General features: G+C 39.1%; 2 protein-coding genes across 3 annotated transcripts; both read left to right on the top strand.

The window, feature by feature from the left end:
* The first annotated feature begins 342 nt into the window (after positions 1 to 342).
* LOC117295447 (hydroxylysine kinase-like) lies at positions 343 to 11168 on the top strand. 2 transcript variants are annotated; one of them, XM_033778110.1, is made up of 10 exons: positions 343 to 416; positions 1040 to 1389; positions 2148 to 2308; positions 2572 to 2764; positions 3508 to 3786; positions 5008 to 5238; positions 6286 to 6717; positions 7455 to 7597; positions 8278 to 8464; positions 9895 to 11168. In XM_033778110.1, the coding sequence occupies exons 2-10, from the start codon at positions 1044 to 1046 to the stop codon at positions 10407 to 10409; spliced, it is 2487 nt and encodes an 828-aa protein (XP_033634001.1). In that variant the 5' UTR covers positions 343 to 416; positions 1040 to 1043; the 3' UTR covers positions 10410 to 11168. The 2 variants fall into 2 exon arrangements, with proteins under 2 accessions (XP_033634001.1, XP_033634003.1); XM_033778112.1 differs by having other exon boundaries at positions 8278 to 8433; positions 9895 to 9981.
* On the top strand, positions 11166 to 14496 carry LOC117295694. Its single transcript, XM_033778405.1, has 3 exons — positions 11166 to 11926; positions 12230 to 12829; positions 13066 to 14496. Exons 1-2 carry the CDS (start codon positions 11324 to 11326, stop codon positions 12806 to 12808), a joined length of 1182 nt encoding a protein of 393 aa, XP_033634296.1. The 5' UTR covers positions 11166 to 11323; the 3' UTR covers positions 12809 to 12829; positions 13066 to 14496.
* Positions 14497 to 14542: the final 46 nt, after the last annotated feature.

Raw genomic sequence — 14542 nt, 5'->3', positions numbered from 1 at the left:
TAATGTTTGTTGGCATTTAGCCTTCAAGAAAGACTTGGCCTGCTCGGGTGAACCGCCCAGGCCAATAAAGGCTTATGAATTTGTCCAGTCTCCATAGTTCCTTTTGTTGGTTGAAGCGGTTTGCTGCAGCCAATTATAATTTCTCAAGTAGTTAAAAGAAAATACCTGTTACATGTACATGGATGAAAAACACGTCCCATTTAAAAAGTTAAGTTTTTTTTGTACTTGCAAAAATAAGACTTTTCTAAGCCCTGTCTCCAGTCCCCAGCTGCCCCGCCCCCTTTCACCACACACTTGAGGGCGCTATAAGCACAGCTCTGAGCTCTCGTAAACAGCATGTGGACCACGACCAGCAGATAAGCACGTTCTGGGAAAAGTTCACTAATAATTGTAACTTTTGTGGTAGACAGGGTACGGTAAGTTGTAAATTCATTCCCCCAGTCACCTGCTCCCAATCATTAGGTCTTAGTCAATAGCATTACCATAAAGTAGGACTGGGGGTACAAACGATCACGAGTAGCTTAAGATCGTGCGTTGCAGTCCCGTGGTGGAGAGAGAGGGGGACCGACCGCAGCATTGTGTTCGGCAGCTTTAGGAAGCACTCTACTATAGTAGTACAGTACAGGCCTATCCGTATTTTATAAATCAAGCACTCCAGGAAACTATGTTTTCAAAACCTTGTTACAGACCGTCATTTATAAAGATTTATAAGATATGGTATACTACTAGTATTTTATGAGTATGAGGTTCGTTCCACCCTTACTCTATGGTTCCACTATCATCAATCATCTCCATGAACGATAGCGGAGAGGAACCTCATACTAGTTCTAATCTAGGAGTACACAGTGAGTTGTGTGATATATTGTCAGCTACTCAGGAACACGTCAAAGAGGGTGCTATATACGTACACAATCTTCTGGCTTTTTATGATAAAACTAGTTTGCTGGTGCCGGCAAGGTATCCACTTCACACTACCATATTTATTTAAGTGTAGATCTAATTAATTTGATCCTCTTTTTATACTAAAAAAAACAAATAGAAATATGGCAGATCAAACTTCAGATGACCGACCCCCAATTTATGCAGCCTGCTTGGACTGCGACGGAGCAAGAGCTCTGTTCACAAATCTCTACGGCTGGACCATTGATGTCATCAAGGAACTACAAGGATACGATGACCGCAACTTCTACATCAAGAGTTCAAACGAGCCGTCGGAAAACAATGAATTTGTACTGAAAATTGTCAACTCACGTGACTCGAGCAACTTTGACCTGATGCAAGCACAAACCGACGTCCTGCTTTATCTCTCCAGATGTGGCATTGTTTGCCCAACTCCAGTTAAAAATCTCAGTGGCAAGTACTGTTGCCTGGCGGAAATTTTGGACAAAAGTAAGTAACCTCAGAACTAATACTTCACAGGGGCAACAAAGGAGATTGCCTCTGTGCCCCCTGGCTAATGCCTACTTGCCCTTAAAATGCCCCAGTAAAAATTCACAATTTCCTCATAGAGTGCTTTACCAAAAAGAAAATGCCTTGCTGCCTTAGTTTGTCCTTTTAAAAACAAAGCATACAGGCCTGTGACCTACTTTTCTAAGTAAGATCGTTTACAATCAAAGTGCTTTCAGATTGAAACCAATCTATCGATGCCGGTTGGTTGGCGGTGGACTCAAGTTTTGCAATTAACTGACTGTGGGTTTGAATCCTTGCCTGATCAGGGCCCAGTTTCATAAAGCCTGTAAGCACAAAAACCTGCAGAGCACAGGAAAAACTTGCTTAGCAAAAGCAGGTATCTGCCAACACTTTTTGTTGGTGCTCCACTCATTTTGTGCATCGCAGAGAAATTTGTAAAGTTGTATTTTCTGTTAAACAGCTTTATGAAATAAGGCCCAGTTGAAACACTTTTGTCCTTGAGCAAGGCACTTTATCATAATTGCTTCTCTCCTTCCATGAGTACAAATAGGTACCAGCGAGAGCTGTGGAGTAACCTGCGAGCAATTAAACAGCATCCTGTCCGGGTGGGGGAATATAAATATTGTCAGTCGTTTAATGCCAAGGAAACCAGAATTATAAACACTGGCCTGATGAGCCATATTGGCTTGGGGCAGACTTTGCTTTACTACTTACCAATCCTGTATTTCAATTTTAAGCTGGTAAACAGCCTGCAGGTCTCAAGTTTATGGTGAGGTTGATGGTCTTCATTCCAGGCAAGTTAGTCAGGGACCATTATCAGCCAAACACACCCGGTGTTCCTGATAAATGGTTCCACGCCTTGGGGAGGAGACTAGCCACTATCAACATGGCGTTACTTGTGAGTAATGTATCCTGTCTGTGACTATTATAAGCAGTAAACATTAGTGATAATTGATGCAGTGTCTAACATTCAATTATTTCATCATTTCCATATTTTGTACAATTCAGTGTTCATACAAGAAATGCCTGTGTTTTTGTTTTATTCAATTTTGTGTGCAGTGAATAAAAAAAAAGGTTTCACCATCCCTGTGGTGAAACCCCAAAAAGTAGTGGCTTATTCTTAAAAATAACTTGTAGTACTTAAATCTTTCCCCATCCTAGGATTTCCAGAATTCTTTAGCAATAGCCAGTCTGAAAAAGCAGGCCGATGATTTCGTCTGGTCACCAAGTTGTTGCCTGATGGTCAGAAAGATTTGCTGGGCAGTTAAAGATGAGGAGAAACGGAAGCTAGCTGAAGCCATCTTGGGGGCATTTGAATCTGATATTGTGCCGAGGATGGCCAAGGAACGAAAATGTGAGAAATTCAAGAGCGAATTTAAATTTTAACCCATCAGCATCCATTACTAATCTTTCTTGCAGGCGGAAATTTAACTCTGAAGTATGTAAACTGCATCAACCATGGTATTTGTGATAGTGTAAAAACAGTTTTGTTTCATAATCAGATTCTTGAATGTGATGACCTTGATACTCTCGGTCGGCTACTCAGATCGTTTTGGCAATCCTTTTGTTTTATACTTTGTCAATAATGGTCTGGGGGTCATCTGAGAGTGTCAGGGTTATCCTGTTTCTTTATTTACTTGTTAATATCCCTTATGCTGTGTATTTGATGTAATTTTTATAAATCTTTTTATCTTCTCCATTTTTGGAGATTTTGAAGAAATAAATAAATAAATAAATAAATAAATATACGAAATTATGCATCGTTTGAGCAGGGCTCGACTTTTGCTCTAGACCACTGGCCAGTGATTTCAGTGTCGGGTGGTTTTGGGTTCTTTTTTCTCTTCAATTCAACAGAATGATGTTCAATTGTTGAGTTTGAGTCTCCCAAATATCTTTAAATCCTGTTGAGTATCTCGTTCCAGTTGTAATTTTGGATCATCACTTAAAAATGAAATATTTAGTAATTTTATTGTATGTAAAATTCTTAACAGGTGTAAATTTGAATTTTTTTCGGCCTCCAGGCTGCTTTAATTTAAAAAAAATTTTTTTTTACAATAAACCATATTATACATATTTTATTTCATTTATTTTTTCCAGGTATAATTCACACAGACTACAATGACATGAACATCATCAGTCGCATTGAACAATCCCCTCCTGACGACAACACCATCCGGCACCAGACTGACTGGCACACAGCCGGTGGAGTGGACATCTCTGCGAGTCAAGACACTAGACTTGAGGTGGTCGGCTTGATTGATTTCTCGGACATTGTTTACACTAATCTGATGTTTGACGTCGGTAACTCAATGGCCTACATGATGATGAGCCAAACCTTGGGGGACCCCTTGGTCTCTGGAGGACATTTTTTAGCAGGTAAGATGGTAGTATCATGGAGTGTCATGGCCTAGCGGCTAGGAGCACTGGATTCAAACAGAGTGTGGGTCCGATTCCCAGTCATGACACTTGTGTCCTGCTTAAAGACAGTGGACACTGTTGGTAATTGTCAAATACTAGTCTTCTCTCTTGGTGTATCTCAACATATGCATAAAATAACAAACCGGTGAAAATGTGAGCTCAATGGGAGACTTTCTGGGACGATAGAGGGCAGCAGACTTACCGGGTAAATCCATTGTTCTCAGAATTATGCGCATGTTCAGAACTACGTAAACAATGGAAATTTACCCGGTATGTCTGCTGCCGCCTAGCGTTGGAAAGTCTCCTATTGGTCGCCGAAGTTGCGAGATAATAATGAAAGGAAAAAAAGCCTTGTCACACGAAGTTGTGTGCGTTTAGATGGTTGATTTCGAGACCTCAAATTCTAAATCTGAGGTCTCGAAATCAAATTCGTGGAAAATTACCTCTTTCTCGAAAACTATGGCACTTCAGAGGGAGCCGTTTCTCACAATGTTTATGCTAATTATTATTTTGAGTATTTACCAATAGTGTCCACTGCCTTTAAAGCAGGACATTTAAACCATGATGCTTCGTCCTTCGGATGGGACGTACAGCCATTGGTCCCATGTTTTGTGTCGCGCACGTAAAAGAACACAGTGCACTTATCAAAAAGAGAAAAATGGTTCGCGGCGGTGTTCCTGGTTTGACTGGCAGCATTTAGCGCTACAGCACCTTGTAAACCATTACATGGTGCTATGTAAAAGGAATAGTTCTCAAAATTGAAACGTAGTCCCTCATACCTTGCAGGAAAATACTGAGTGCCTTGAGCGTAACTGAGTGACGGATGTGCGCGCTATATAAAATGCAACTATTATTATTGAATAGTAAATGTTTCTAAAGCAAAGCAAACATAAGTGAAACACAAATTAGATTGCCAACAGAATTTTTCTGCGTAACCCTAAAACCAAATCTTGGAACTCTGACATGCCTGGTTTTGCATTGCAGTGCTGAATCTATCGGGTTGAATCATCAAAACCATAATTTATGGTATGGGAGTTCTTGTTAAATGTAGCTTATGTTAATTTGCATAACCCTCACACTCATTACTCTTCAAAGAAACAGTAGCATCAGACAAATATTAGACTTGGATTTGTGTCTGCAAACAAATTCTCATCAAAATTCTTTTTTAAACTTTCGCAGGTTACAACTCGGTGCTACCACTGACACCTACCGAGATGAACCTCATCCGTGTCTGTACTTGTTCCCGATTGGTCCAGAGTCTTGTTAATGGCCTCCACGCATTCACCCTTGACCCCAGCAATGAGTATGTGCTGGACACGCAGAAGACCGGATGGAGCGTGCTGAACCAACTGTGGCGTAAACCTAACGAAGAGTTGATCGCAATGTGGGGAGAGATTGACAAGCTGTACTGTAAATAGCCCGTGTGTTTTATTGTATTAACAGACAAAAATATTCTTTTGACCATAATCACTGCATTATGGAAAAGGAAAGGTGTCTTTTGCAGTGTGAAGAAAAAAACATTTTGTTTCGAAGGGAGGTGAAATATACGTTTTGAGGAAGAACAATAATCGATTTATATTGGGCCTTTGCTTCGAATAAAAAAAATTCTAATCCAGAGGGAGCTGAGATGGTTTAAGAAATGGATTAAATGGCCCGGTGACAAGGGGTAATAATGTTGGAAGGGCTTTGAGATGCCCCTCGCGTGTGTGGAGCGCTATTTCCTAATAACACAAGGCATTGGAATTCAATGTTCGAACAAATCGGGGAATTTCGACTGTATTTAAAACATTTGTGTATTTAATACAGCTGTTTTGAATCATTTATATATTTTGTCAAAGGATTAAGATAAATTAAAGATTTAATATATTAAAGTTTTAAATAATTTATGAAATTGTAAAAAAAAGATCATCAGAAAATAAACATTTAGGAATGAATGGTACTTCATCAAAGAGTTTTTATGCCTAACTGTAGTAATTTATCTAAATTTTTTGTTAAATGTCTTTGTTATTTTAGAGTGGAAACAAAAATGTTGCGTTCCTCTGTGCTATCCTTGGATAGATGTCATTAATCTCGCCGCCTTTATGTCAAACTTCTTCTTTTTTTGTTTTGTTTCTTGCAACCTGCCCAAATAGAAATTTTTACACAGTTTGTGTTGAATGTGTTGTTAGGTATACCTCCTTTAACCCATGTAGGGGTTGCATTGAATTGTTTTTGTGGGGGGTTTCCCCTTTTTTTATTGAGTGGGAAGGAGGACTTATGTACAAGAAGAGGGAATTAATGTTTTAGGCTGTATCCAAATTTATGGCGACAGCTACAATGTCCTAACGCCTAAAGACATGGAAATGAAGCCATATTCAATAATTTGCATACAACCTTAGACTACTATTCTTCCATGTTGAGTTTGTAAAACTGCAACAACTTCATTTTCATTTATCCTTTATCGTGTTGTTATTCCAGGTTCGCCCATAAACAAGTTTTCATCATCACCAAAACCCAATCATCTTGAAATCACTGCTTCACCAAACTCACCTTGCATCATACAGAAGCCATTCCTCAAATCAAAGACTGCTGTAATGCTTCTCGAGAAACTATACGGTTTCAGACCGAGTGATATAAAGAACATCAAGGAACTGCTAAGCTATTCCGATCAGAACTTCTATGTTAGAGTGAGACGCGATGGGGAGACGGAAACTGAAAAGGATCAGGAATTTGTTCTGAAATTAATCAACTCAAATGATTCAAAAGAAAGAGGCTCATTTGAGATGCAAATCTCAACGCTGCAGTTCTTGAGAGTCAAAGGGTTTTCTTGCGCAAGTCCAGTACAGAATGTCAAAGGAAAATACCTGAGCTTGGAGAAGATATTGAAGGCCGATGTAGACGAAAGTGTAGGTAAGTTTGTATTCTGATATTATCGCACATTTCATTTCATTATTCTGGTTGTGAAGCAAGCAAAGGACTCTCGGGAAAAGCGAACTTAATCACTGTAGTAGCCAAGAACCCAAAGCAGAGAAGACGATGAAGAAGATTAATTTTTTTCGATGCGGGAGGAAAACCCCAGATAATTAGTTCAGAGAAAACCCACGTAGTCGGGTAGGGACTGAACACCCAGATAGTGCCCTGGTGGGATTTCTTGTGGGTTCCAAGAGGTGGAAAAACCTGGCAGCCCACATACTGACATTGGCTGCTCCGGGTTGAGCACCGCTAATACCCCAAAAGGGAACAAATGGCTCCAATCAGAGTGAGAGTATACCCCAGTTGGGATAGTTTAGGTGATAATCAAGGTATATTTCTCTGTGTATGTGTAGTATTATACATGTATGACAATCACATAAGTCAAGTGTTAAGGCTGCAGGAATTGCAATCACAAGGTTATGGGTTCGAATCCGGCCAAGCTAATCGATGATTTCACAATTGCTAGAATAACTATTGTCGTCTAGTTACTGAGTCACAATTTTTTTGGTTATATTTGTGGAAATCATTAATCATAGATGTTTGTAATTATAGAAGTTTGTATGAGAGAGATTGGCTGTTGCCAGCTTGGCGTTAATATCCCTTTGTGGGAGTTTTGCGGAGTCCCCCTTTTGTTTAAAATCATCATTTACGTTCTTTATGATTTTCACTTCTAGGTGACGGGAATGGTTACGGGTTATTCCTGACCTTCCTTTTGACCTTTGTGCCAGGTCAAATGATGAGTAACGTTGACCCTGTGCCCGATCAACTCCACTTCAATGCAGGGGTCTATCTTGCTAAATTGGACCAATTGTTGTTGGTAAGAATTTTCATTTGTAAATGGACTGTTTTACCCTCACAAGTTTTTTAACTTTTCGACCATTGTATTGACCCCTTGCACGTGCAGCATCCTTTTACGCACCTATTTCTGTCCGTCGTTTTGTGAGTCAAAATATCAACAAAAGAATTGACTCCTAAGATGGTGGAAATCAGAGCTCAAATTTTATACTGGACAATTTGCCCCTTTTTGTCGACAAATACTTTTTGTATTAGTGCATAACTCTATGGTGTTTGCCAGCCAAGAGTTTTGTACGCATGCACAAAATGTAATTAGCATATTTCATGGGAAGGGTCTATTTAGCAGTTAAGACAACAGTTTAATAGCAAGTGGTCTGATTGCAGCCTTCGATTTCACAAAACTCTTCCTATAAGGATTAATCTTAGGATGAGTCCTAGCCCAACTGCCACATGTAAACCTCAAGATTAATTCCAAGATTAGGACTAGTTACTCGTCCTTTTTAAGCCGGCTTTTAAGCGTTTCGAGAAATCTGCTGCTGTACCCATTAACACATAATTCATTGGGCTTGCTGTTCACACACACACGGTGTTGGTATTGGTATAAGGTAGACACCATGAAACTGCAATCTTTTGCCTATAGGAGGTTAAGTTAAACGTATTAAGAGCATTAAATTGATATTTTTTCATGGTCTGATTGGACAGGACTTCCCAGATATTCCAGAGAGCTTCAAGAGCCGAGCCAGTAATTTAGAGTGGTCAATAGAATGCTTGTCATGGATCCGACCTTATATGGATGAGATTGAAGACCCAGATAGGAGACAACTTGTTGAGAGCATCCTGGATACGTTTGATAAGGAGGTCGTGCCCAAGATTAAAACATTGAGAAAATGCAAGTTTGCCCTCACATTTCTAGCTACCGTAGTCTTTGACTTATAAGCCCCCAACTTTTTCCCACATCTTCCCATTATAATACCAATTGAGATATAATCTATCAATTTTTCCCCACAAATTGCAATGTAGTATATTTTGTGTTTTACAATCTCACATGGCCACCCAGTTTATCTCCGGTCAAAGTGAAACAAAAATATTTTTACATTAGATTGTTAAAATTGTTCCTTTTTATTCCAGACTGCAGGTTTTTTAGTGCTACTTATGTGTGATTTGTACTATTATGCTTGCCTTTATCTGTGTATACGTGACCGATCTATGTTCCTGCAACCCTATGCTCCAATAACGGAGATCTTGTGATCTTTAAAGTCACCTGGAAGTGGTATTTTTTCAAAATAAAGCTTTTGTCACTAATATGTGTTTTGATGAGTGGAATGTGAATAAACAGTTAACTAAGGTTTTAAAAAATCAGTTCTTATGTTATTTACAAATTTAAGAGTAGACCCCGACCCGAGAGGGCGCTGTTCGTGGCGTCAATCGAGGCAGACTTTGCCTGTTATGCGTAGAGTAAACACAATTGCAAAGTACATGTACGGACCAAGTCGTGATTTTTTTTTTTTTTTCCCCCGGCAATGCCGACCAGGTGTATTGCTGCTGAATGCAGAAAAACACTTTTTGAAATGTACCAACTCACGACTTGGACGTACATGTACTTTGCACGTGTGTTTACTATACGCATTGCAGGCAAAGTCTGCCTCGATTGACGTCACAAAAGGGGTAGGCGGAGTCAGCCCCCCAAACAACTTTATATATTTTTTAAACATATAAATCGTGACAAACAAATACTAAAAATTTGTTTTATTGTTCGTAAGCATATACTCTTATGTTTGAAAGAGAAAAAAATCTATTTCCAGGTGACTTTAAGCAAGGGTTTTGAAAAATCCATAAGGGGTATCTGAACATAGACTTTAAACTGTTTGAACGCTTTCTTATCGATTACTTTTATTGGCTGACTAAATATTTTTGTTTACAGGAAAATAATTTTTTCTCTTTGGTCTAGCGTTCTCCACATTGTCGTATTTTTGTACAATTTGAATTTGTTTTTGATGCTATGCAATGCTCTTTTTTTTTCTGTGTGTCCTGCTTTTCTTTGTGTCCTCCTGCTCTGTGCATGCTCTGTGCATTTGACTGTGTGTTGTGAAGAAAAATAAATATAATATTATTGGCAAGGGAAGAATAGATTCTAAAATAACACATTTGAATTTTGTATTGAACATGTTGTTTTTAATTGTGCATTGATCTTTGCTATAGAAGTAATTTCTTAAAAACTTGGGTCTTCATTTTATAAAAACTTAAAAGTTCTTTTGGTTGATTTTCTCTTTTATTTCCAAGATCTACATGTTGATGCAATGAATTTATATTAACTTTCAGGTATAATTCACAACGACTTCAACGATTACAATATCCTAGTGAGGGAAAAAACACCACCGTCCGAGTTAGACAAAAACTGCACCTCCTCCTCACCAACAGCTGCCAAAAAGATGAAGCCCCACCCCGAGTATGACATATCAGGGGTCATTGACTTCTCAGATATGATATATACTTGTCTTCTGTTTGAAGTCTGTACTTCTTTGTCCTATATGATGTTCACCAACACGTATAATCCCACCGCTGCCACTGCTTACTTCCTGGCAGGGTTCCAATCAGTCATACCTCTCACGGCAGAAGAAATTAGTCTACTGTACCTCTGTATGGTAGCCAGGATGTCACAGGAGCTGGTGCTGGGGCTGCACAACTATCGTTTACAACCGGGCAACGAGTACATCTTGATCACGCAAGAGAAGGGGTGGAAGTTTCTACAGGAGCTGTGGGGCGACCCTGGTGCCCGAGGTAGGGTGGAGAAATTATGGAAGACGATTGCTGACACGTGCAAGGACAGACTGTAGGCTTAAACTGTGCAGTCAACACATTGTACAGTTAAGGATATTTGTGATGCGATGAAGCTAAGTAAGTCATTTGTCGAAAAATACCAGTATGGAGAAGGGGTGAAAATTATTATTCAAATAAAATGTGCGATATATTTTTAATAAACAACTCGACTTTAAACCCCTTTTCTCAGGTTTATTCTCTCACAATTTCTGAACCAAGGGCGGTATCAACATGGGGTTTCAACAGAACACTTGAGATTTGCTCTTTTTAAACGTAACAAAAAGTGAAAAATTACCTGGGTCGACAAACGACTCATTTTTTAAATCACATTTATGCTAAACAACCAGCAACTTTCATGTATAAAATCAATTATTTTTACATTGATTTGTCAAAATTGTTAGATTTTCTTTGTGTTCCAGATTTTGGGGCTGTTCGTTACATGATTTTGTACTACTTATATGCTTGCCTTTCTGTGTATACATGTATGAATGGCGACTGGTCTATGTTCCAACAGCCCCAAGCTCTGAAAACCTCTTGTGATCTACAAGCTTGGCTCAGGGTTCAAAGGGTTATAGGGTCAGGGAAATCCATAAGGGGTATCGGGACACAGATGTGTAAATGAAACATTCTCCCAGGTATACTTAATCATTTCCTTCCAGTTCATAGTCTCAATTGTATGCAGATTTTATGTAGAAGGTGCAGGAGAGCTAAATTCCCATTCTATTTTTTTTTACGACAATAAATGCAAAATTATTGGTAGACTTGAATATTTTTGTGTCCATTATCTAATAATGTATTCATTCTAACCATTGAGGTAGAAATAGACCCTCTACTATAGCTACTGAAAGGTGAAGACGAGCAAATTCCAACTAGAATCACCGCCAATGATGCCGTCATCGGTTGTACCATCCGCCACCACCATTGCAAACTGATGAGCAGCGAGGCTAGATGTAATGTTTGCCAGATGTACCGCAGCGAGCTTTCAAAGGTGTTTTCTCGACAGAAGGTGAAAGCATCAAGAAAATGCCAGTCCTCATCATCAATCACACACAAATCCATGACAAAACATCAGCTGAAACAAAAGGCTTCTATATTACAAGCAGAGCGGCAAAGTTTGAAGAGGAAATGTACCTCCTTGCAGGAAAAAATTTCCCGTATTATTGGTGACGAGAGCATTCCGCTAGAGTATCTTCAAGACAATAATTTGCGTTCCCTCATCGCAGATGACACTATGCAGTTACCCGATGTTTTGGGGAAGGGTACTCCTGCCGGTCTGTTGTTGGCTCAGCAAAAAGAGTCTGCTGTGAAGGGCAAGCAGATGCGGTGGCATCCTGCTATCGTTCAATGGTGCGTAGCCCTTTACAGCAAATCTACATCGGGATACAATGTTCTTCGGGAAACTGGTTTTCTTGTGCTACCACACCCAGACACGCTGCACAGCTACTCACACTTCGCGGATGCCACAACTGGTTTAAAGCCATTGGACACTTTCGGTAAACAGTATTGTCCAAAGGCCCACACTTCGTGTATCACAACTGATGTAAAAAATGACAAACCTGTGAAAATTTAGGCTGAATCGGTCATCGGAGTCAGGAGAAAATAACGGGGAAAACCCACCCTTGTTTCCAAACGTTTCGCTTTGTCATGACATGTGTTTATAAAATAAATCCGTAATTCTCGACAACAAGAATTGATAATTGTTTTAATGTTTTCTCGTAAAGTAAAGCATTTCATGGAATTATATTTCAAGAGAAGTCTTTCACCATTACCTTCTGTAAACCCTGTAAGTTATTTGTAAATCTGTGAACTTTTTTTTTTTTTTTCTGTACCGAAAGTGTATAATGGCTTTAATACACCCTTGCTAATGCGAATCATTGAAGACCATCCTGTGAAAGAAGATTATGAAAAGAATGTCTCCCTACTCTTCGATGAAATGAAGGTCAAAGCTGGGTTGTGTTTTTCTGTGCGCTCAGGAAAAGTTGTTGGGTTTACGGATGTCAGTAGCATGGCCAATGAAGTTGTTGAGTTTGAAAAAAGGTGTCGGGGAGACGCTGGACCCTCTATTTCCTCGCATGTTTTGTTGCTGATGGTACATGGATTTTTCTCGTCTCTTCATGCCCCAGTTGGATACTATCCAAGTACCGGAGTGACAAGCAACCAGTTGTATCCCTGCATTTATGAGGCCATCCTCTTTTTGGAAACAGCTGGTTTCAACGTCTGCGTCTCATTTCAGATGGAGCGTCACCTGATCGAAAATTCTACCACTACCATGCTGATGACACCTCTGATGGCATCACCTACTGTACTCCAAACCCATTTGATCCAACATGCCGCATCTATTTTATATGTGATGTGCCCCACCTGCCCACCTCATCAAAACTACTCGCAACAACTAGGAGAACTCCGGCTACCATAATAAGACGAAACATCTGCATACGTAAGAATGATTATTTCCATTATTTCTTTATTTGACTCTAATGAAGACATGCTTATAAGGTTTCGTTTATGCTTTATTTTTCATATAGAGACCATTCAATGTTTGAACAGCTAATAAAAAAAGCATCATTATATGATCATTGAAGTTTTCAGTATGCGACAATAACAAATCCTCGTAAATATTCTTAAATACTTTTATGTTAAATATTTTTTTTTTTTTTCTCATTGGATTAACAGCTCAATAAACAAGATGTGACATGGACCCAGCTGTTGCAGTTGTACGAGTGGGATGTTGATCAGGAGCGATCGTGTCCAGGATTAAGAAGGCTCCATAAAATCCGCCACGAACATCTCCATCTGACGCCTTGCGAGTGTTTTGGCTACACAGGTAAGTCATTCAAAATTCGGCAGACGTACAAAAGTGAACAGGGATTTTTATGTGGCAAGTTAGTTGTGAATTTAAAAGAACGTGATTTGTTTGTAAGATACTTAGGTGGGTCAAGTAGTTATTTGCAATTTTCATTAGTGAAGAGATATTCTTTGTTTTCGGGTATTAAGTAAAACTGTTGCCAATGCATTTTCCTCCATGGGAAATCCAAACACCCAATCCACTGCGGTGTATCACTATGTTTCGATCAGTTTTTTGACTGCTTCAACGTTTCAAGAACCCAGAAAGGCTTGCACTCCCGTAAACCAGCCCTGGAGCCCTACAGAAGCCCAAATGACTGGAGATTTGAAGCAAGTGTGACTTTGGAAGGACAATTTTTTGATTTACAGACCCCCTCTTCCTCTGACCCCACCCCGAATAAAAGAACCAAATTAGGCAAGGGTATTATTACACATAAAACACATTTCAAGGGTTTAGAAGAGTGTGCGACTTATGTAAACTATTGTAAGCGCATTTGCATTTGTATTTATTTTGAATCAAATTTACAGTAACAAACATGGAATTTCTAGGTAAAATCGTTTGATGTTTCACGTGGTTTAGATTGTTTAAAGACCAGGAGCAAATAATTACAAGTTGAACACATAATTGCTGTTAATATTAATTTAAGTGTCCCCACCCTTCAAAATTACTGTTTCTTGTGTTTCAAATCTTGAATTTGTTTTAATTTTTGTTTTCACATAGTGGCTGATTGAGTTCCTTGGATTTCTGAACGAGTGGGATCAAGAGGTTCGGTCTCTGAAGAATGTGGACTTATCTGTCAGGAAGAAGATGATCATTAGCAAAGAGACTATCGATGGAATAAAGATCACAGTCATTTAGTTCGGGGGAAAAACATCATGAAGGCATGAACTCTTGTTTTTAAGGGCCCCGGAAAATAATGGATTCTAGTTTCTCAGTGCTGCGATTACAGGCTATATCTGACCATTTCAACGCAATTTGATTAAACCCTAAAATTGTAATAAAATTCCCTAAAAGGTGGGCATCCCCCCCCCCCTGAAACAGGTACAGTTAACTGGAGAAAAGGAAGGAATATTCTGTTTTGTAATACACGAGTATGTATTTAATTTAAATATGACACTTATACTTCAAATATTTAACAAATTGCGAGGATTAAATGGAACATAATGAATTTCTCAAGTGAATGCCATACTATCACATTTTCTGTAGTTTTTTGCAATGCTCTGTAAGTGGAATCGTTCACTAATGTACCTCTATTGATAATCTGTTACTGTAAGTCCTTACAAAGAGCCTTCTCTACTTTCTTAC

The sequence above is a fragment of the Asterias rubens genome, chromosome 10 (genome assembly GCF_902459465.1).
Source record: "Asterias rubens chromosome 10, eAstRub1.3, whole genome shotgun sequence".
In the NCBI taxonomy this organism is placed as follows: domain Eukaryota; kingdom Metazoa; phylum Echinodermata; class Asteroidea; order Forcipulatida; family Asteriidae; genus Asterias; species Asterias rubens.
Note: the sequence above shows the minus strand (reverse complement) of the source record. Positions and strands in the feature narration are given on the sequence as shown.

Excerpts from the sequence above, each read along its gene's own strand:
- LOC117295694 (XM_033778405.1), top strand. The coding sequence starts at position 11,324 with ATGAGCAGCGAGGCTAGATGTAATGTTTGCCAGATGTACCGCAGCGAG. Across the intron at positions 11,927-12,229 it reads CCCACACTTCGTGTATCACA|TATAATGGCTTTAATACACC; the intron begins ACTGATGTAAAA and ends GTACCGAAAGTG.
- LOC117295447 (XM_033778110.1), top strand. The coding sequence starts at position 1,044 with ATGGCAGATCAAACTTCAGATGACCGACCCCCAATTTATGCAGCCTGC. Across the intron at positions 2,309-2,571 it reads CTATCAACATGGCGTTACTT|GATTTCCAGAATTCTTTAGC; the intron begins GTGAGTAATGTA and ends TCCCCATCCTAG. Across the intron at positions 7,598-8,277 it reads AATTGGACCAATTGTTGTTG|GACTTCCCAGATATTCCAGA; the intron begins GTAAGAATTTTC and ends CTGATTGGACAG.